General features: G+C 37.8%; 1 protein-coding gene across 1 annotated transcript in view; it reads left to right on the top strand.

The window, feature by feature from the left end:
* The window catches only part of LOC127418278 (transmembrane protein 132E-like), a 120,259-nt gene extending 95,828 nt beyond the window's left edge, over window positions 1-24,431 (top strand). Inside the window, exons 6-9 of the mRNA XM_051658798.1 lie at window positions 158-363; window positions 6,610-6,886; window positions 12,232-12,426; window positions 20,048-24,431. Of these exons, the coding sequence (XP_051514758.1) occupies window positions 158-363; window positions 6,610-6,886; window positions 12,232-12,426; window positions 20,048-21,115 (1,746 nt within the window). The 3' untranslated portion in view covers window positions 21,116-24,431. The remainder of the gene's footprint in view (window positions 1-157; window positions 364-6,609; window positions 6,887-12,231; window positions 12,427-20,047) is intronic.
* Window positions 24,432-24,589: the final 158 nt, after the last annotated feature.

Here is a 24,589-nt window from a genome sequence, read left to right as displayed (position 1 = left end):
TCTGGTGGTTGTTGATTTGAAGTTAAATGACTTTAGACTGATATTCACTCGCCATTTGCTTTGAAGAGATGTTGAGCCAGTATGTATTGTGCATACTCTCCACAGAACACAGTGAATGCAATCAAAGCCATGAATCTCTCTTTGCTCTCCACAACAGGTGTCCATGAACTGCGACTATGTGTTTGTGAATGGAAAAGAGACGCGTGGCTCCATGAATGCCAGAGTGATTTTCAGCTATGAGCACCTGAGTGCTCCTCTTGAGCTCACCGTCTGGGTGCCCAAACTGCCCCTTAAAGTGGAGCTCTCAGACAACAGACTCAGCTTCATCAAGGGCTGGAGGGTGCCCATCTTACCCGACCGCAGGTAAGTCACGTCAGTCATCTGAGGATACAATCAGAGTCAAAAATTAAAAGGAAAGTTCACCCAAAAATTTAAATTCTGTCATTATCTACTCACTTTAATGTTGTTCCAAACCCATATGACTTTCTTTCTTATGCTGAAAACAATAGGTTCATTTTTAAGAATGTCCTGGTCACTCTTTTCCATATAATAAAAAAAAAAAAAAAAAGCAGCATAAAAGTATCATAAAAGTGATTTATATGACTCAGACATAATATTTCAAGTCTTCTGAAGCCATATGATAGCTTTGTATGAGGAACAGACCGAAAAGTCGCATTCATGAGAAAAGTACTGATGTCCAATTTGTGAATTAATTGTTCTTTGGAGTCTACTTTCTTCAATTAATCTTTTGATCCAGTTTGCAAAACCGGTGATTCATTGGAAACACACTACAAGAAGGTTATATTTGTTAACATTAGTTATCTGCATTAACATGAACTAACTAAAAAAGTTCAGCACTTATTAATCTTGGTTAATGTTAATTTCAACAATACATTTTTACATTTAAATGTTGAGTCTCACTTTATATTATGTGTCTTTAACTACTATGTACTAACATTAAAATACATACAATGTATTTATTGTGTAACTACATGTTGTTCTGCAAAATTCTCACAAGATTCACATTTTCTGCCACTGAGGTTGAGGTATGGATAGGTTTAGGAGTAGGGTTAAGGTTAGAGTTGGGATTAGTGGTTAGGGTTGGGTTTTAGGGTAAGGGTTGGGTTAGTTTTAGAGTTAGAGGTAAGTTTAACAGTGTAACTACAGATGTAATTGAATGTCAGTACTTCAAATGTAAGTACAATGCAACAACACATATGTACATAATAAGTACATTTTATCAAATGCTTAAGTACATAGTAGTTAAAGACACTTAACATGAAGTGGGTCCAAAAGACTCTCTGATTCACTAAAATGCAACGTAATTCATGGCTTAAATATCAATGTGAGAACATGGTCTGACCCTTACTGACATAAATGATGTCGGCGAATTACAGCAAAGAGATTCAGACAGTCTTCTGAATAACAGATTGTGTGCCTTCAAATATTATTATTTTTTTCCAAGTCAAACGTTTGTTTCTTGTATTGTCATACTCATAATAGAGCTGTTCATCCATGATGTCAATTTTTAGACGAAACCGGAAGGCTAATTCGCCATGGGTTCCCTCTGGTTTTTATAATGGGTTTGAATTTTGAAGCTGCCGTGTTTTTTTTAATTTATTTTTTTATGTAAGTTGCTAACAAATTGCTAATTAAGGACTGCAACTACCACAAACATGTGAGTGTACATGCCTGAAAAAACAGAAAACCTTAGTTCTTATCAACTTGTTAGCAGAGTACTTTTTTTTTTTTTTTTTTTTTGTACACGGCATCTTCAAAAATTCTCGTTTGTGGTATAACTGTGTGTAATTTGTGTTGTTGAACAAAACATCCCAGTATCTTCAAGCAATGTTTACCAAAGACCTTATTTTACTCATAAATCCAAAACTGCCATTATAAAAATCCCATAGGAAAATCCCAAGGGAACCAATGGCTCGAAAATGCTAATTCCATTTTGGGTTTTTGGGCTACAAACTGAACTCCTTGCACAGGCACATTTCACCAAAAACAAAAATATGAGAAATGAAATCAAAACAGGACTCCACGTTTTTCAAATTTCTTTCACATTGCTAGTATGTGATGCAAAACCTGAGCATTTTTCCACAAACAGATAAGGTAACAACAGCTCAATAAATCATTTGTCAAAATGACAAACAAAATATCTTGTTTTTGGACTTAATTTTGGACTCTGAATACAAACCTACAAGTAATACAAGTAGCACTTTGACTAGTGTTATATTGATCACACCAGTTTCTCTACTTATGCATGTTTTCTTTTATTTCTTTTCTTGTTTGTTGAGATTGTCCAAATAATTGTGGGTGCTCTGTGGGTGGTAAAACTATTATAGTTTAGTGAAGCTGTTAAAAGCTTTAATACTTAGCTTTAATCACTTAGTTCTTTGTTAGTTACATTGTAGCTATATAGTTGTATCAAATTACCGAACACCATTCTTCATGCAGCCCATTTACTTTGATTTTGACAAATTAAAGTAGCAGTGTTGTCATGCAGTGCTGAGTAGAATATCCCTCAGCACAGGCATTTTTCATGAGGAACTTCTCCAGAATTAATCACAGTGTAGACTATTCTGGTAGCTTACTAGCATCATTATTGCTCCCTTAGTGTGGTCTTTCTTTTTTTTATGAAGATCTCTAATTAAGTTTATTCAAATGGACCATTTAAAGAGAAATATGATCTGATTTGGATGCTAATCTCATTTGGGAGCAAATCGCTGATCTACATGGAGCCTTCCACATGTTTTAAGCTGATGTGTGTGATGCTAAAAAGTTTTCACATATCCCAGCTGAATATGCAGTCAACGTTAATAAGTTTATTTCACTTGAAAGTGCAACACTGTGGCACTATCAAAACATTTCTCTTTTTGTTTGAGGGCAACATTGACTTGACTAATGGTGTGAGTTTGGGGCAGGACGATCTGTTTGTAAAACAACCAATCGATGACGAGGGGAGTTTTCTAGAAGCAGTGAATTTCTTTTATTTATTTATTTATTTATTTTTTTATTTTTTTTGCAATTCCATTTAGTGTTGCTTGTGGTGCAGACATCACACACTTCAGCTTTAAGGAGTTTTTTTTTTTTTTTTTTTTTTTTTAATTTATCACAAATGGCTTAGTCAGGTTGGTTGGAATACTCTAACAGAGTAATGTTTTGACAGCACCACAGAGCCAGATTGTTTACATTTTTCAGGGGAAGCATCCAACAAATGTCTTATTTACAGTTGTCTCTGTATATAAAGCTAGAAAAGCAGAAAGTATTTTAACATCTGAATATATATATATATATATATATTACCTTTAAGTGGAAATCAGGCTAGTGTAAATGGGTGTTTCGCTATTTTCAAACCATTGTTAGTGAAGTCTCTCTGTGCAGCTAATACTTTGTTTTCCCCTGTTTCATACAGACAATACAAGTGTGTCATTAATTTTGCATCTGACCTCAATTTAAGTTCCTTTTATTTAGCTTCCTCTCAGTACCCAAGATCTCTCTCCTATTCTCCTTTTTTCCCCTCTTCCTTTTCTTATCTCCTCCGCTCTATCCATTTCTTTGTACTACATTGCACAATGTTAAGACGTGTCAGTGGGCAGGTTTCTCACCAATTGATTGATGTAGCTTACAAAACTAGTGATACAATGTGTTGACAAAAATGGACGTTAATTTTTATTGGATGGGCATGCTACCGTGTATGAAATCTTCAGTTCTCTTGACATCCTAATGAGTTCAAGCAAAGCTCAAATCTTGAGGTCTGTCCTTCTGGTCTGGAACACATATTAACTTGTATGAAGAATTGAGAAAAAGTGGAACTCTTCTGAGATGTTCTGTCTCCTGGGTTCAACACTCTTCAACTTATGAGAGCCTCTTGTTCTTAGTCTCACCTTCCCAGACCTTTGACCTTTGCAGCTTATTCTGGCCAAGAACTGCCCATTTAGACAGGAAGAGACTATCTGATTGACAGATTTGGAAATGTTTATATTCAGTCAACGGGATTTGCCATTAGCAAACCCATTTTACTGTTTAACTGTGTTTAACTCCGAAGAGAGCAAATAGCTTAACAACATTTGCTTTCCATTTTTATGAATGTCCTTTATTTCTGTTTGTATGCCTGCCAATCTTTCTTTGTTGTTCTCTCATGTTTGAGGAGTTCGAGTATGTCTCCTTACATGATAACGCAATGCTTTACACTGAGCTCAATTTAAGGTAATCGATGGGCAGTGCATGCTTTGTCAGTCACATGCAGACAGCTGTCTCTACATCTACAGTTATCTGATTAATTAGCTATCTGTGTAGAATGGCAGAAGTGCCATTCAGCTTTCAAGATTCCTCCACCCCCCTACTTCGCTTTCTCTTTCTTACTTCGCATGGTGACATGCCGCTGAGGGAACAGATTAGATAGATTGAATGGGTAACTATGTGTGAGCCATGCAAGACTCATTGGTTCAGAACCTCCTTGAAACAGGTCTCCAGATAATGCACCTTTTAATACTGGCAGCCTTCTAACAAACATTGTGTTATTAGAGAGCTGGTTAATTTTACAATTTATGAACCAAATTTGGTATCTTAAAGTGCATTCAAGCTATATGTTTTAAGTGGGGCTTACTTAAAAAAAAAGGGAAAAAAAAAAAGCATGCAGAAATGTTTTAAGGAACACAATTCTTTGTGGCTTTAATTGGAAATTCTCAAGTAAAGTTTACTTGTAATACCCTGTTTCAAGTAAATTTTACTCAATTTTTGTTTGTACATTTTACTTAAGCAATGTAGCACTGAATTAAGTCTTGCTTTTACTAACATTTACTAAGTGTACTAATATTTCAATGTTTTTTTTTTAACATACTTTGTCTTGTAGCACATGATACACAGAAGCCTTCCACAGGGAAGCTTAATGTATGCTATAGAGACTATTAGAAAACATCATCTTGCTTTAATGGGGATAGAAACAAGATCCAGAGCTGTGCACGCAGACCTGAACACTTGTTGCCAACCCGTTCTCACTCCTGAGGCGTCAGATACTGCCGCTTGTGCAAGAGCCCAGCGTGTCAACAGCGGGACGCCAAAAGCAGCCTTTGGCGTCAGTTTCCGATGCCTCCAGCAAGCGCATTGCTTTCAATGAGAAACCTTCGTCATCAAAGATTGACGTGAAGTGCATCCGATTTTTATCATTGGGAAATTATTTGTTGGGGTATAATTTTGTCATTCTGAAATGATATGTTTCAGTATGCTTTTCAGTATGTTTGAAATCAGACACATTTATCACAATTGTAATGTTTAATCAGCAACATTTATTAGTTTGCAGTGGTTAATGTTTAATCCATTGTGTTCTGTACACATTCTGCTCTGCTGAAGTGACCTGTTCGGTTCTGGATGTATTCCATGTCTTCCGATCGCTTTGTGTGAAGAATAGACCCAAATTTAAGCTTTTATTCCACAATCGTGGTCCCCTGTCACCACCGTAACACATCCCACTCTCAACTTGTTCTAACACATTAAAAAACTGCCACATCGAGACGATAAATGCCATTGGCTCTCGCTCATGCAGTATTTGACACCTTAGGAGTGAGAATGGGTTGCTGGTGCACAAAACAACAGATAATCAACAGATCATTTTTTGACCATGAATGGGTAATTTTGAGTAAAAAATGAACTTCAGACTTCCTAAATGTAACAACAAAATCAACAATAAAAATGGTTTAAATAAACATGCAAACAGAGAAACAATACACGCACATTAATTATTCAAGCCCAGCGCATGCTGGGAACACCAGCAAGTTAATTTACTTATTTAATTTACCTGTAAAATTTACTCATCAGCAAATAAATATGACAAGGTTTTCTACTTTAGGATTGGTACATGATTATGCATTGTAATGATAACAAACAATTATAAATAATATTTAATTATAAGCTAGAGCATTCATTTTTACATGCTTGAATTGAGTACAAATGTAGAAATTACTTAATATTTTCAAGTTCACACTTTAACTTATTCAATGTAGAAAGTTCTTAATCTTTTTTTGCTATATTTACCTCAACACAAAATAATTGTTTTCCATGACCTTGATGTTGCTAGCGCCATGCTCTACCTGAGCTTTTATAAAGCAACTTGCAACTGAAAAGAAACTAAATTTGATAACTGTGTACTTAGCTAAAGATATTATAATTGGCATAGACATAGTAAATTTCATTAAAATGCCTACTGGTGTAAAGGGACGGTCCTCTTACCAAAACCGAGTTCAGTGCAGCTTTTCTCTTAACTGAAGTTTGCATTCTTTTAAACTTTGTATTTTGTATAACAGAATTATGTGAAACCACCAAATAAGAGTTTTCAACATGTGTTTTTTTCCACCAAGAGGTCAATGTGTGACATTCAGTTCCTCTATTAGCGTTGCACAATTTTGCTATACAAATTGAACTTTAGTATACAACAAAATTCCAAAATTCTACACGTGCTTGTGTACCCTTCCTCCTGTGCATCTGTAGGAATGGAAGTAAATTATGAAATAGCCTGCAAAATCTTATACAACCATATCATTCTTCTTTAGAAATCAAAATATCTTTAATGAAAATCACAATGATCTCTTCTAACAATGATCTCCTCAGAATGGCCAGAGACAGTGATGATGATGATGAAGATGAACGTAAAGTGAGCCGGGGATGTACACTGCAGTACCAGAGAGCCCAGGTGAAGGTTCTGACCCAGTTCCACACTACATCTACTGAAGGCACAAACCAGATGATCACTATGCTGGGCCCTGACTGGCAGGTGGATGTGACAGAGCTGGTGCAGGACTCTTTGAAGGTGGTGGATGCCAGGGTGGCCGAGCTGGTGGACAGGACTGTGCTAATGGCAAATGAGCTCGGATCATCCACTCTCAAGGTAGAATAGAAAAATGAATAGGATGTATAAATTAGGGGTGTAACAATTCAGATTCCTCACAGTTCATTTTGTGTCAAAGTTCTGTGGTAACATTTTTGGTATGGTTTGGTAAATGGAATTGCGTTACTATTAGGGGCGCACTGATTAAGAAATTCGAGGCCGATACGATAACCAATATTTATTTTTACACCCCTTTTGCCATACTTTTACAAACCTTAAGCCACAAACTGCAGTTAAATGTATCTCTATAAAATTACATACAAAAATGTATAACTGGAATATACACCGATCAGCCCCAACATTAAAACCACCTGCCTGCCGAGGTCCCCCTCGTGCCGCCAAAATAGTGCCAACCTGCTTCTCAGAATCCAACCCATCTGGCACCAATAATCATCCATGCTATTATCTAATCAGCCAATTGTGTGGCAGCAGTGCAGTGCATAAAATCATGCAGATACAGGTCAGGAGCTTCTGTTAATGTTCACATCAACCATCAGAATAGGGAAAAAAATTGGTATCAGTTTTTGGACGTGGCATTATTGTTGGTGCCAGATGGGCTGGTTTGAGTATTTCTGTAACTGCTGATCTCCTGGGATTTTCACGCACAACAGTCTCTAGAATTTACTCCGAATGGTGCCAAAATCAAAAAACATCCAGTGAGTGGCAGTTCTGTGCATGAAAACGCCTTTTTGATGAGAGAGGTCAACAGAGAACAGCCAGACTGTTTCAAACAGACAAAGTCTATGGTAACTCAGATAACCACACTGTACAATTGTGGTGAGAAGAATATATTCTCAGAATGCTATTCTGAGATGCGGGTTGGCGCAGTTTTGGCGGCACAAGGGGGACCTACACATTATTAGGCAGGTGGTTTTATTGTTGTGGCTGATCGATGTATATAAAATACATGCAAATCACTAATTGTTACACTTTTGTAAGTTAACATTTCATTCAGTCCATTTGAAGCTTATTTTTCCTCTCTTTCAGTACAGCAATTCAGTGAAAGGCACAATGACTGTAATTACTAGTGAAAATAGGCAGCGTACAATTCATACAAATGTAATATTTATATTTACAAAGTGTTGTTAGACATGAAATGAACTGCGTTACAAAATGTGTTCCAAACTGTGAGTGGCGAATCGTACAGTTCACTTTATTTAAAAAAAACATTTTGTTCCTAGCATAAAGGCAAGATTGATTAATTAATCAGAGAGTGTGTGGATGGATGAAAAAGGTGTTTTGGGAAACTCTCATTACCATATTAACATACGACTATATCACTATTTAGTTTTGTTTTATTACAACATCGTCTTTTGAAAAATGACTTCATCCAATGTTATTAGACACTGGTTTTTACTCATGGCTTTTTACCTGTCAGGATGCAATGTGAAATGTCCAAGAGACTATCATTCAATCCCTTTTATTTTCTCTTATAGCCAAGTATAAACTTTACTTTCACTTGCATCACTGACATTATTTTATAGACACTGTAACAGTAAATGGGATTGAAGACTGATGAAGTTATGCTCTTCTAACTACTAGTTCCTCTCCATGCTTTGGGATAAAAGTTTCTCTTGGTCCAGAGTCAACATTATTAGCTAATCGTTTTCAAAGAGACAGATTGCTAAGTATAGGAACATAGTTTACAGTTAAAATCAATAAGGATGTCTAATCGACATCCCCAAAATTAGATCCTTCAAAGTAGGCTCTATCTTTTAATACCCCTTCAATATGAATTGAAAAATATTTATATGGATATTTTGTCCCACTGTATGATTCATAATCTAGGATGTTTGGGAAGAGAATGATCTGTCTGTTACAAAACTTCAGATTAAATTGGTGGAAACAAATTTTAAAGCAAAGTTTTATCCCCATTGAATCAATACAAAATCAGTTCATTGTGTCCAAACTGTGAGTTTTGTTTATTCATGGCTGCTTGATTACACCTCTTCAATGTGTCTGGTGGTTTGGTTTAGTGTCTCTTTTATCCAATAAACAAAATTGTGCATAAAAAATAAAATTTGCTAATTAAACTGGGAGAAACTGCAAAGGTTATTAATAATGAATAGTCAGTGCAGAACTAGAATATGCTGAATGTTTTTGCTGGATATGAGCTGAAAATAAATGACACTGAGCACAAAAGCATCTTTTCACATCCCAAAAAGCAAAGCATCGAGAAAGGTATGAATAATGTTGTTTATAAGTCTAGCATATCAGGGCTTTTTTAGTTTATTTGGCTGGTCTTTGATCTTATTCTGTTCCACAGTGTTCGTCCTCCACTCATTCACTATGACCTGAGCACAAAGATACGCCAACGTACAGCTTTGAACATTTCTAATGAAACATTGGATCTAATGAACAGCAGAAAGCATTGTTAACCCATTCCAGGCATTAGCTGATCTGTTATGCTCCTAAAAATCCTTCTAAAGAAATATCAAGTATGCAATACAAACCCTCCAGGCCTGATTGTATGTATTTCATATGACTTACTTGACTTGCTAGGTCTACCAGCTATTGTAATTATGTCTGGAGGACTAGGCAGTTCCTTTGTAGCCTTTGAAAGCACTCTGTTCAAGCATCCAAAGCTCTAGTTGTTATAATGCAAACATCAAAAGCCAGTATATCAGCAAGTATAATAAAACTAATTGCAACTTCCTGGATACAAAACAAATAAGCTATTCTGGCAAGAATTTGTTGTTTCTCTCTTTGTGTGTCTCTCTTTATCTGTCATTCCTATTCTCTTCTTCAAATGCAATGCATATTTGAAGCTTCCCTTCAACTTAAGAAATAAAATATGCAGGAACAAAACAGTTCAGTTCAATTATACATTCATCTGCCTTTTCTGCCCCCTGGGCTACAACCCTTTCCAACTGAAGAAGGGAAGAGGCAAATGTATAGGACTGGATGGTTATTGAACTGGAACAGGCTGTTCCAAAACATTAGCTGATTGGGAGACAAACAGTGTACATCTGGGACATATGAGTCACAAGTCTATGCTGGAATAGAAGATGCCAGAATTCAGCTCTCTACAGTGACGTGAGAGAGAGCTGAAAAGGCCTGGATAGGCTTTTTATGCTGAAAGAAAACTGAGCAGGGCTACTTCACAGATGTAAGTGTATAATCAGCACCATGGTTAGTTCATAAAACTACATCAGTCGCAAGAGCTTTTAGCCAGAGATGGGTATTTTTGAAGAACAAGGTAATTGCGGGTCCGATGAAAGTGTTTGCTACAGAGGATGATGCAGATTTTTGAACAACGTTAAAAGTCATAATGGACTTTATTGGGGTAAATTATCAAGACCACTCAGCTCTGACTCAACAGTGATTAATCCAATTACATGAAGGCAATATTATTGTTCTTGGTTTGGAATAGCTGTAATTAAAAATATAAGATAATGTGCTCCGACCTCAGTGTTGCAAATATCGTAATTTATTTATTTATTTATTTATTTTTAATCTAAAAGCAAAAACATCTTCCTACTATTGCCAGTTGTACAGTGCTCTTTGTTTCTGTTAACATGTTGTAGTTTAAATAATTCTTCTTCAAACATTGTTTGCAGTGTAGAGATCAAGGAGGTTCAAAATACCTGGAGAAAGCTATCCATTAGTATTTCCTTTATTCTCAATGGCAGTTACTCGGCTGCCGCAGTTCCCATTCCAAAATATGGGACCTGCTTGTTGCCTTCTTTGCTCACAGGCACTCAGTTCTGGCCTGTGTGTTTTATTATTATTCTGATTTATTATTTATTTTTTGCCTAGTCACAAAAACACTTGAGACTATTGTCAGTGCATGAATTGTAACGTCAAAGGCAGCAGATAGGAACAAATATAAATCTATTTCACACTTTTAAGAGCCCTCCAAAAATTTACAAAAAACATCTACAAAAATGTAATGAAATGTTTCAAATATATTTTGTCAGAAAATACGCTACTTTTGAATTGAGAAAAAATGCACCAGAAAAATTATGGTGTAGTTATGTCATCTGCCAACATAGGCTAACTGCCCATGCTAACCAGCCAAACCTTGTCACATTGGAAGATATGGAAGAGTTTTGGCAATTGCAAGATTAATTTTTTTTTTTTTTTTTTTTTTTTTTTATGCATTTGGCAGACACTTTTATCCAAAGTGACTTACAGTGCATTTATTACAGGGGCAATCCCCCCTTGCTGAAGGACACAATGGTGTTGGCTGTGGGGAATGAACTGGCAACCTTCTGCTTACCAGTTCTGTCTTTAGCCCACTACTACACCTCACCTCACCACCTCAAGATGAGAATTCACGAACGGTTCATTCTGATTTTAAAATTCATCCAAGATTTTTGTATTTCCCCAGCTGGTCACACTGTGAATTTGGTGGCAGAAGGTCGAAAGTTCTGCTGCTGAAATTGGTCCGTTTACACCGAAATTTGAACCACTGCCCCTTGTGGCCAAAGCTGTGTGTTGTTGAGGTGAGATGTCCACAGGGTGGCACCAAAAGTTAGTTGCATTTGTATTTGTAAATAAGGTAATAGTAAACAGAAATGCATATTTTGTTAATCCTCCTCCGAAACCCAAAACCCACCCCTAAACTTAACCGAAAGTGAAGTTAAAATCGAAGTAAAATCGTGTTCACCATTATTTATATGAGCGTGATTACTTCCTGGTTTCCATAGGACCAGAAAGCATGTCTCTGAGGCTGCTTGCGCAATCATTAGCACCATAGGAAAAGTTAAACACATTTGAATTGATGCCAAAATGTCTAATGGTGGATGGCACTTGTCAGTTATTAAGCAACATGGGGTCAATTTCAGTACATGAACATTCTGAAGCAACATCTGATTATCTATATCATATCTTATTATGTCTTTCTTGATGCAAAAAAACTAACAAAAAAACTCAATTATAAAAAGAGAAATACAAAACATTCCTTTAAATCAATGCTCAATTCACCTGACTTGGAACTGCATTGCTCTTGGAATTGCAAAGGTTCACAAGAGAAAGACATTAATAAATTCTCTGGTGCTCCTAGTAGTGCCGTCCCACTTGACTTCTCACTCGGTAAGTCCCTGGTGACCTTTAACGGTGGTAGGAGGTGAGGAAAAGGTGACATAATGGGTTTGAAGTGTCAGGTGGATGATTTGTGTGAAAGTAGAGGGCTTTGGACTACTGGCCATTCTCTTGAGAAAAGGTCTATTTTCCCATGTTTGCTTTGCTCAGTGAGCTGTATCTTGAATATGTGTGATTACCCACTAAATGTAGAATCTTGTTTTATATCCTCACACCCTGCATAATTTTGTGTCCTTTTCCCTTTATTTACACCTTCATTGTCTGACAGATATTCAACTTTAAAATTTTGTTGGTTTCAGGTTGAATCCCCACTTGCAGTGGAGGCGGTGTTGGGTGAAACGCAGTTCTCTGTGGTAGACGAGAAAGTGTCCATAATGGAGCTACATGTTCATGCCATCTCAGGACTGGCACTTAATCTTCAACCAAGCCCAGGCAACAGCCATACTATGGTTGCCAAGGCAACTGGCCTGCAGACTCTCTCCGCTCTTAAGCAGGTATACTTGATTCCTTTATTGTTTTCCATACCTTCTTGAATAATTATGATTTACTCTAGTTATCTCAATGGTCTAGATATTTTGGTAAATCATATGGTATATATTTTTTTTTTTATCAGAATTATATCTAAAGGGTTATATCTCTTATAGAACAAAATAAATTATAATTAATTGCTAAAAGTTTTTATGAAAGTCTTAGATCATGAAACTTAGGTCATGAATGACTTTTAAAATAATAAGTCTCCACTGCTGAAGAAAACAAAAAACAGGTCATACTGCCTTAATGTATAGTTCACCCAAAAATAAAAATTATTTCCTCATATACTCATGATGTGTATGATGCGTATGACTTTCTTTCTTCTACAGAACACAAAAATACTTTTTTATGTGCTCCAAAAGCACATAAAGGCAGCATAAAAGTAGTCCATATGACTCCAGTGGTTAAATCTATATCTTCAGAAGAGATATGATAAGTGTGGGTGAGAAACAGATCAATATTTAAGTCATTTTTTACTATCAATCTCCACTTTCACTTTCACATTCTTCTTATTTTGTTTTTTGAGATTCATATTCTTTGTGCATATCGCCACCTACTGGGCAGGGAGGAGAATGTTTAGTAAAAAAAGACTTAAATATTGATCTGTTTCTCACCCACACCTATCATATCCCTTCTGAAGATATGGATTTAACTACAGTAGTCTTATGGATTACTTCTGTGCTGCCTGTATCTGCTTTTGGAGCTTCAAAGTTTTGGTTACCATTCACTTGCATTGTGAGGACATACAGAGCTGAAATGCAAAAGAAAGAAAGTCAAACACATCTGGGATAGCATAACGGTAAGTAAATGATGAGAGAATTTTAATTTTGGGGTAAACTATCCATTTAGTATAGTCAAGCTGTATTTTATAGCTGGTTTGTAACCGCTCCAAAGTGGTCTACCATTTCTAACCAAGTTAACCAAGATGGCCTACCAGGTCCCCACCAGCTGGTAGTCCAGCCGTTAGATCACCTAAACCAGTGTTTAGGTGGATTATAGGCTTAAACTAGCTAAAAATCATGTAAAACCACCATTTTGCCACTTAAGCTTGTTTGAGCTATTTCTAGCAGGGAGAATTTTTATTGTATTTTTTTATGGTAGCATTCATATGGATATGAATAAAAAATAAAAAAAATCTAAAAATTATCCTTTGGTTAGGAAACAAATTTAAGCACCGAACAGTTAATATACAATACACACTGTATCTCCACATAATTGTCTAAATATGACAATATCATTCATCATCACATCCCTCTGCAGCTGAGTCCAGCAAAAAGATCTAACCTTTTGCCCCTGCAACTAATCATGCAAGTGACATTTACTTGGAATTCTTCATTGTTGCTCAGGATTATTCCACTCCTCAATAGTTAACAGTAGCTGAATGCAGCCTTATATTGATGATTCAAGTCTCCTTGAAGGTTACAGACCATTGGCAAATTAGCTTCAGTGCAGCCTTCCACCCGGCCCCCATTGCTTTAATAAAGGCTTGTTTGGCATTCAGACATATTTAAATCTGCCTTAATATAAGCACGGCAAACTAGCAGGCATCGTGCTTAATAAGAAGCCACCACCACTTCTGTTCTCGAGTGTCACCAGGGGAGCGCCATGAATTTGCTTTATAATAATTTCAAAGCATTAATTGGAGCATAGTCGCATATTTTTTCAAGCAAGGACCCTGAATCCTCCAATGCTAATTTATACAATGTCTTGGGCAGGTCACAGAGCCCTGCAGTGAGAGCTCGGGGCACTTTTTCCTGCTCTGTACTTAGCCTGTGACCAACATCAGATGAGGGTGGCTGCTTTCAGTTCACACATTAAAATCCAATGGTTTTCCACCCGCTCTCTGCCTCACCACCTTTGGTTTTAATTAGTGTAATGTATCAGCCTAAGTGCTTGTGGAGACTGTGTTATAAACATCACTGATGACCCTCCTCCTCCTCGAACTGCTGCCACTCCATTTCAGTCCTTCAGTTCACTTAGGTACTTAACCCCTGCAGTCAAAAAATAGCAGCCACAATCACACAATTTTTGTTTTATTGTGTCACAGTTGTGTTTAGTTTTCTTATGAAGAGCTTTATGACTTGGGAATAGCTTACACAACCATCATTTACTTACCCTCATATTGGTCCAAAACCATATGACTTTCGTTCTTTTGCAGAACAGTTATTTTAAAGGATGTTCCATTATGTTCCATGTATGCTATGCAATAGAAGTTGATAGTGACTCACTTTAAAGCTTAAAAAAGCACCCAAAAGTGTCATAAAAGTAGTCCATGCATCATATTCCAATTCTTAGTTGTTATTTATGCTCAAATCAAATCAATGAGAGAATTAGCATTTTTAGGTAAACTATCCCTTTAAGCCATGCGAAAGCTTTGTGTTAGGAACATGGCAAAATTTAAGTCCTTATTCACTGACAACCATCCCCTCTCAGTTACAAATTTGATTTTGGTCACACATTATATATTAGGTGGCCTTAACTACTATGTACTAACATTAAACACATACAATACTATGTATTTACTGTGTAACTACATGTTGTTCTGCAAAATTCCCACATTTGCTGCTACTGAGGTTGAGGTACGGGTAGGTTTAGGAGTAAGAGTAGGGTAAGGGTTAGGATTAGGGGTTAGAGTTAGGTTTTGGGGTAAGGGTTGTGTTAGGGGTAAAGTTAGCAGTGTAACTACAAATGTAATTAAATGCAAGTACTTTAAATGTAATTGCAATGCAACAAAATGTATGTACATAATAAGTACATTGTATCAAATGGTTCAGAACATAGTAGTTAAGGCCACCTAATATAAAGTGGGTCAGAGATTTGTAGCTCTCAAACTAAATTAGACTATAAGATGTACTGCATCAAGAGACACAAGAACCAATGAGGTTTGATGTCAGATGGTGTCCATGTGCTATGTTTGTAATCCATACAACTTTAGGAGTACATTTCAAAGCTTTAGCTTATGGGGATGAAACAACATGAGGGTGAAGAAATGACAGAATTTTCATTTTTGTGTGAATATTACAGTTTCACATTCATGTCCAAAAGATTGAAGCTTGTAGAGAAATCAAGGGCTGTTATTTTATTTAATGGCTGGAGTGTGTAACGAACTGGCCATGGAGACGGTGTTAGGATCCATGTGCAGGAAGTTTATTAAAAGAGACACAAGCAAACAATCCAAAACAGCAGGCAGAGAGACATAGTCATAAAGCAGGCAGATAAATCCAATAAACCAAATAGACAGTCCAACCAGGCAAACAAAACAAAGGGTAATCCAAAAAGCAGTAAATCCAGAAAAACAGGCAATGGTCCAAGAAACAATGGCAATGGAAAAACGCTTGGTAAGGCAGGGTAAACTAGCAATACTTTGCAATGTGTTCAGTGAAGCACATGGCTTATAAAGCTACAAACAGGAAGTGAGAATACAAACAGGAAGTGCCACTAAAACTCAGGTGACGGCTCCCTCTGGTGGAGGGATGAACTGTTCATGGGTTGAGGTGTTACTGAGTGATTTTGAAAGGTCCATGAGGACAACATATTGTCTTAAGTGTATAATTCAGATCATGTGTATCAAAGACCCTCTTCATTTAAAAAAGCTGGAATGTCAGAGCCAGAGCAGGAATGTCAGAGTGACCCTGAAGTTAGCGGCGTGACAAAATGTCGTAAGGCTGTTGCTGACTGGAGGCAGATAAATACTTCCTGAATATAAAAGGAGAGCACCACTTCATTTGTGGCTAAAAGCACTCTGGCAGAGTGGCTTTCATTTTGTCTGCCAACAGGTGCAAGGCATTGTGCTGTTCTTTTAATCAGTGAGGACAGGAAGGCAACTGTCAAACTCAGGCTTGTTATTGGGTGACAAGAACACAAGCATCACGTCAGTGCCGTTTCTTCTCAGCCTATGTTTGAAATGGTCAAAGCTTGCAACCCCCTCTGATGCTAGCTGCATGCCACCTGATTTAATCTACAGTTGTCTTGTATGGACCAATAAACTCAACATCATGTACATTGGAAAGAGGCTTTCAAAAGCTGGGGACAATTGTGGCAACACTGCCAGGATTGATAATCCCTTTGTAGAAAAGATAAAACATTTTCTTGCATTAGAAGAAGTATGCTATGCTAATCCTAGCGCTACCATTTCCTTAGTCTTTGTTTACACTGCACATAATCCTTTAGGATTTATGTGCAGTCTTTAGGATTGACTGTCCACTTTGTAATGTAATGAAATCTGATGCATTTGTGCAGACAGTGTAGTCTATATCTAGAATATACTGTACAGTACCTTGGTTGCCATAGTAATGATTTAAGCATCAGCACCTCACCAAGATACATAGGAGAGCAACGGTTGCTTTTGAAAGAGAAGATGGTAAACTGAATATTTGCCCATGCTCATGACATCTCGTGGCGCTGAACTCATTAGGTGCATCAGGCAGCATTAAAGGGATAGATCACCCAAAAATGAAAATTCTCCCATCATTTATTCATTTCCAAGCCATCCCAGAGGTGTATTACTTTTTCTTCTGCTGAACACAAAAAAAAGATTTTTAGAAGACTATTTCAGCTCAATAGGTCCATACAATGCAAGTGAAGGGTAACCAGACCTTTCAAACTCCAAAAATCACATAAAAGCAACATAATCTCAAAATAAGTCACTGGAGTCACTGGTTTCGCCAGGCGCCAGTCCAGAGACTGCTGAAAATTGCATTTTATATAAGGTGTTTACAGAAAAGGGATTTAAAATGTATTGTAGCATCACAATGAAGACACATGAAGCTGATCTAAAAAAAAACAGTGTTTATTTATGACTGTTCCCTGCTACGAATACTAGCTTAACCCACATGCAATTCCCATGCAGTCTAGGCTGGTTTATGCTGGTTAGTGCAGGTCTAGCTGGTGGGCCAGCATAGCTATGCTTTTCACTAGCAAAAACTAGCTGGTTAAGCCTGTTTAGCAGCAAGGTCTTTCTTATAAAGTTGGTTAAACTTGTTTAAAAATCTGATAGGGTCACCAGCATGCCAGCACCCAAAAAACAACATACAGTAAGCTCGTAACCAGCAATGCCGGCCTTTTCAGCAGGGATGTCAGCCACAGCCATGCAGGTCACTCTGTAACTATTTGGAGAACCATCTTTGAAACAGTGGTAAACCCCTTCTGCCCACAGTCTAACCTTGCACGACATTACAAGCCAGTCAAATGCATAATGCATAATTTATCTTAACAGTTAGAATATAACAATAAACAACATTTGAACACATTACAGTATGTATGCATATCGATGATTATGCGGGTACAGTTAGAAATGATAACCATAGAAATAAACATACGAACAAAATAGCTCATCTAGTTAAAATTAATAAATAATGCTATATACAGTTGTGCTCAAAAGTTTGCATACCCTTGGAGAATTGGTAATATATGTACCATTTTTAAAGAAAACATGAGTGAGCAGGCAAAACCCATTTCTTTTATTTATTATGGGATTCATATTCAACTGTAGGTTATAACAGAATGGCACAATCATAAAACAAAACATGGCAACAAAGAAAAAAATGAAATTACCCCTGTTCAAAAGTCTGCATACCCTTAGTTCTTAATACTGTGTATTGCGCACTTAAGCATCAATTACAGCGTGCAGTCTTTTGAAATAGTTGTCTATGAGGCCCCAAATTCTTGCAGGTGGTATAGCTGCCCATTCGTCTTGGCAAAATGCCTCCAGGTCATGCAAAGTCTTTGGTCGTCTTGCATGAACTGCACGTTTGAGATCTCCCCAGAGTGGCTTGATGATATTAAGATCAGGAGACTGTGATGGCCACTCCAGAACCTTCAACTTTTTCTGCTGTAACCACTGGAGGGTCAACTTGGCCTTGTGCTTAGGCTCATTGTCGTGCTGGACTGTCCAAGAGTGTCGCACGCGCAGCTTTCATGCAGAAGAATGCAAATTGTCTGCCAATAATTTCTGATAACATGCTGCATTCATCTTGCCATCAATTGTCACAAGATTCCCCATGCCTTTAGAGCTCACACACCCCCAAAACATCAGTGAGCCACCACCATACTACATTTCACTATAGGCCTTGTTGACCCCTCTCCAAACAAAGCTCTATTTTGGTCTCGTCACTCCAAATTACAGTGTGCCAGAAGCTGTGAGGCGTGTCAAGGTGTTGTCGGGCATATTGTAACCGGGCTTTTTTGTGGCATTGGCGCAGTAAAGGCTTCTTTCTGGCAACTCAACCATGTAGCTCATTTTTGTTCAAGTATCATCGTATTGTGCTCCTTGAAACAACCACACCGTCTTTTTCCAGTGAAGCCTGTATTTCTCCTGAGGTTACCTGTGGGTTTTTCTTTGTATCCAGAACAATTCTTCTGGCAGTTGTGGCTGAAATCTTTCTTGGTCTACCTGACCTTGGCTTGGTATCAAGAGATCCCCGAATTTTCCACTTCTTAATAAGTGATTGAACAGTACTGACTGGCATTTTCAAGGCTTTGGATATCTTTTTATATCCTTTTCCATTTTATAAAGTTCCATTACCTTGTTACGCAGGTCTTTTGACAGTTCTTTTCTGCTCCCCATGGCTCAGTATCTAGCCTGCTCCGTGCATCCATGTGAGTGCTAACAAACTCATTGACTATTTATACACAGACACTAATTGCAATTTAAAAAGACACGGGTGTGTGAAATTAACCTTTATTTGCCATTTAAACCTGTGTGTGCCACCTTGTGCGTCTGTACAAGGCCAAACATTCAAAGGTATGTAAACTTTTGATCAGGGCCATTTTGGTGATTTCTGTTATCATTATGATTTAAAAAGGAGCCAAACAACTATGTGATAATAAATGGCTTCATATGATCACTATCCTTAAATAAAAGACAGTTTTTTTTTTTGTTTTTTTTTTGCATGATCAGTCATATTTTCAAAATCAATGCCAAAATTTCACAATTTCTTCCAGGGTATGCAAACTTTTGAGCACAACTGTATAATAAAGTGTTACCCACAATTTTAACACTTTTTACTTGATAACACTGGTCTGCTCATTGCTGCTGGCAAGGGCAAGCAACAATGTAAAGAGGATGTTATCTCCTGTTGCTGATAGACCACTCTCCTCTCTTTCTTTACTTGTAAACATGCTCTTGGTGGTTTCAGCCAAATCTCTAGCAAGTCTCATTTGGAAGTTTCCCCTCACATCAACAATAAAGCCCCACTCACATCGCAATCACACCGTGTGGTCTCACTCAGTTTTAATGAGCGCTCATACTACCGTCAGTAAGCATGTACAAACTTGTATGGTGAAAGCTCACAGGCGCCATCTTGTGCACCTAGCCAATTGCGCTCTGCATATGCGTGCTTTACTATGCCTACAAATGAAGGGAAGTCTGAAAGTGCATAACAGGGACTGTAAAAAATGTGTATTAGGTACTGTATAGGAGTGGTATATTTTGAGTTCTGATATTGGGCTAGTTTTGATTGGTCAGTGGGATGTTTTTTAACAACGCTGACCCAGCATCTGACAATAAGACAATACAGTAAAGAAGACTGTTGCTTAAGAGTTTAACTTATCTAATGAATAAATTAATTCTATTTGTGTTTCTAGGAGGCTAGTTTGTCCATTTGGGTTTACTACAGCGACAACACCGCTGCCCCCCTGAGCATGTACGACCCTAAGGACTACAACCTCAATGCCTCCACAGTGGACGACAAGGTGGTTACAATATCTCAACAACCCCAACAGCGGTGGCCGGTCATTGTTGCAGAAGGTGAGGGCTCTGGAGACATAGTGCATGTGGAGATGACCATCTGCGAAACCTGCCAGAAGACTAAACGCAAGAGCGTCATTGCATCCTCACCTGTGTTTGTCAAGGTCCGATTTGGACCAGATGAAGATTCTGAGGAGGAAGTGGATACTGATGCTGAAATAAACACTAGAATGCCTACCAACACAAGAAGGCCTGCTATTGATCCCAATGTAGGTGGTGCAGGATATGAGCCATCTGATGAGCAGCCAGCAAGCGTGCCTGTCGATTACACCAACTTCCCTACAATCATTGATGAGGAACCAACTGAAGAGAATGACGAGGAAGATGAGTTTGTGCATAGTCCTCGTAGTATGACTGACCTAGAGATCGGCATGTATGCTCTTCTTGGCGTGTTTTGTCTCGCCATACTTGTCTTTCTTATCAACTGCATTGTGTTTGTGTTAAAGTATCGCCATAAGCGTATCCCACCCGAAGGCCAAGCAAACATGGACCATTCCCACCACTGGGTATTCTTGGGTAATGGTGAACCCTTGCGCACTCAGAGCGATCTCTCGCCCCAAACGGTGGAGAGTCCCAGCAACACCTTGGAAGGGGTACAGACTTGTTGTCATGGGGATCACCACAGCAGTGGCAGCTCCCAGACCAGTGTACAAAGCCAGGTCCATGGACGAGGAGATGGCAGCTCCGGTGGTTCCACCAAGGACCACGGAGAAGAAGCCAGCTCACCGACCTCCAAGCGCAAGCGTGTCAAGTTCACCACTTTTACCCTACCCACAGAGGAGTTACCCTACAACTCCATTCCCATTGCCAATGAGGAGGATATTCAGTGGGTATGCCAAGACATGGGCTTCCAGGACCCAGAGGAATTGCACGACTACATGCGCAGGATAAAGGAAATAGCCTGATTGGGCAAAGCACTTTCTAAAGATGTTCCTTTATATATTTCTCTCTTAATTTTCACTCTAGAGGAGGTACCTTTCACAAGAAAAAACAACCAAGGCCTAGTGTCCAGTTTTGTTGGGGTTTCTGCACAGTGCGTTTCTCTTACACGTTTGTTGTACAAACTTGTTGTACACTAGTTTGAACAAAAACTGTTCATAACACTGACTGGAAAGCCAAAGACAAGACTAGGGGATTTTTAAATCTGTTGCAAAATGGCTTTAGCAGTGTGTCTGATTGCTGCTCAATTGAAGGGTGAGTGTACAATCTTTAAGGGAAAAGTTTCGGTTGTGAGCATTAATATAAAAATGGATTCCTAAAATCACTCAATCATTCTTGTGGCATGGATGTGTGGGTCACCCTGTTGTGGACAGGATCTTTCTCAGAGGAATGCCTGGAGTCTTGGCACTGTGTCCATTCTTCTTCATCTTCTTTTAATTCAACAGATTCTTCTCCAACAAAGAGGCCTTTGAAGAGCAGATTCTAATTTTGTCCCAGATTTGTGTTTGAGATGGATCAATTTAATGCCATCTTTGATAAACCTGACACTTAGCCACAGCAATTGTCATGAACGTTCATAAGAACATGCCATGGATTCTTTCTGTCAGTGTTGGAAAAGTTGAATGGTTTTATTCCACCCCCTCGCCCTCCCTTTCTTTTAGTGTTATCTTGGTCCAACACATGCCTTGGTTGTTGAATTAGTTCTTCATCTGTCTTCAGTATTTCATACTCATTCTAAATCCGGATGATGCCACCCTTGGTTCTCTCACTGTCTTGGTTAAGTCAAATACCTTATTAAACAGATTACAATAGTCACAACCTCTCTCTGTGCTGATACCACTTTTTTTTTTTTTTTCTTCTCACATTGGTAAGGGCCAAAGCTGGTCAACTCTACTGACATCTGTATATGAATTCAATGTGTGTCAGCTCGGCAGAAGGCAGGAGCTTGTACATTGTGGAGTTAGATATCTTCTCCAACATTCCTCTGCATGAATGGAGACTTGGAGGCACAATTAGCTCTATTTTCTTTTCTTTTTTTTATTATTTTTTACTTTGTATATGTTTGTATTGTGAGAATTATCTAATCATACATAAACAATACTAGAGTACATATCATGTTACCATGCATTACATGCATGTGCCAGACCTACCCTTCTGTGCTCCCCTCGTGTGTACATACCATGTTCAGTACATAATGAAGCTTAACTCTCAATTACACAGTATGCCTGAGGAACAGGGAAGACAGATGCTGTATAGGGACTCAGCCAGGTACTTGAACTTCTGTAAGGCTCTCTTTCTCTTTTTCTGTCTCTTTAATGGTCTCACCATGAACTCCCACCCAAGTGGTTATAAAGTAAAGATCTGTTGTAAGGACAAAATGCTATGCAAACACACTGGAGGGGTTGATTTTTGTGGTTATTGAGTAAGTCCGCCCCAAATACCACTATAGCACCACAATTACATTTGATACGTAATACCCCAATACATATCTCAAAATTAGTTGTAACACATGCCACAATGTAAATTGATGGTGTTGGGATTAGTAGTTTTGTGTGTTTGTTAAGGCCAAAGTATACTTCGGTTCTCTGAACGTCTCGATGTACAGTGCACATGATGCAAATTTGGTCATCAGCACAGTATGTGAGAACTGTCCGTGCGCAGCCTGGTTTTTCTGGACACCTGAACAGCCTTTGGGCACTTTTGAATGGGCTTGCAGTTAAAAGATTATACTTTGAAAGGCTGAGCACTCGACAATGTGCAAAACCTTACAACACGCGACAAAATGAAGTGTATTCTAGCCTTTAATTTTTTGCTTTTTAACTTTGAAGCTTACTTATTTAAAAAACAAAGCTATGAAATATTCGGTAGCACATTAGATCAATACAAGTCCAATTTTTTTTACATTTACTAGTTTAGAAAAGGTTAAGCTGGTAATGGGTCTGGAATCTTTTTTTTTGTTTTTTTTTTTTTTTGTGATGGGGCACAATTAAAATATACAGTATATACATATTGCTGCTGACCTATCACAGGTTAGTTTCAGGGTTATAGTCCCTCCAGTTTCTTCATGACGTCTAAAGTCACACACTGTTTTAAAATGCTCAATTTCCCACTGTGTTTATGTGTAACATACAGGATTTACCCTTTGTTTTCATTAGTTTTATTAGTCATTTTCCTTTTTTGTTTGATATGTCTTTTTTTTTATTATTATTATGATTTTTCATTTTATTTTTAACTTTAACCCCTAATTTAATCAAGGGTCCTTTGCACTCTAGATAAGACTGACACACCTTCACCCTTCTTCAGTGATTTGTAGCCCCATCCACCTTTTTATCAAAGGATTCTGAGTAAAACGAAACTGTAATTGAATATGTGTAAACATGTCAAGGTTTGAATGACAGTTGGAGTGCTGCCTGAGTGACATTGTCAAATTTGGTAGCTCAGAACTGAATGTAAACTTTTCATCTGTACCTTGACGATTAAAATGAACATTATTTCCAATGTATTATTACTGTAAGGTCTTCTAACGGGGTACAATGGATCGGTAAGGCTATTCGCAAGTTTCTGGTAGCAGCTCATAGATTTTTTTCTTTCTTTTCTAAGATTATAATGCTACTCATGTCGTCAAGTAATGATTCAGTTGTAACTTCACTTTCAGGACTTTTTCCGTTTCATATAGTTAAACTTTCTTTAGATTGTGGATGTATATAAATAGCAGCTGCAATATCTGCACTCTCATTTTTCTTTTAGAAGAGGAGCTGCTACTAGGCCTTTGCCTTGACCACATGCTGTATTGTAGTTTAGAGATTTGAACTATAGTCTGTGACCTGCTGAAGCACGATACTGTCAGCCATGTGCTGTCACACCCTTAATGTACAGAGCACTGTTACAACTTCCTGTATCTTCCTGAAAAAAAATACCTGTTGTATTTCCCTACTTATATGTAAGTACTAAAGAAAATACAAAGCATAAACTTGATGTTTTGTCTTTTTCTGACAATTGGACGAACGGACGGACGGAAAGACGGACGGACACCATTTCATTCTGCTCTCCACTGAATACCAAAGGGAGGAAAATTTAAGCTACTCCAGCTAGCTCACTTTTTGGATTTCTTGTGAAAGGAGCTCCTAACTGCTTTCTCAGATGATTCTTTAGCATAAATAAATACCAATACACATTTTATATTAAATGGTAAATGCCATCCTCTATCATAACCAGTCACACAAATGTAGCAGTGCAAATGTGGTAAATGAGAGGCAATATAAGCTATATATATGAATGTTTCATGAAGTGCAAAAAGCAATAAAGCTGTAACTCAGTGTAGCTACACTAAATGGGGATATACTTTCTATGGGTTTTACTTCATAAGTCCTAAGAGGAGACTTCACTGAATATAATACAATGCACTGATTTTTTTATTACATTATTAAATATAAACTCAC

Source organism: Myxocyprinus asiaticus, chromosome 3 (assembly GCF_019703515.2).
Source record: "Myxocyprinus asiaticus isolate MX2 ecotype Aquarium Trade chromosome 3, UBuf_Myxa_2, whole genome shotgun sequence".
Classification (NCBI taxonomy): Eukaryota; Metazoa; Chordata; class Actinopteri; order Cypriniformes; family Catostomidae; genus Myxocyprinus; species Myxocyprinus asiaticus.
This window is presented reverse-complemented; position numbering and strand designations above follow the sequence as displayed.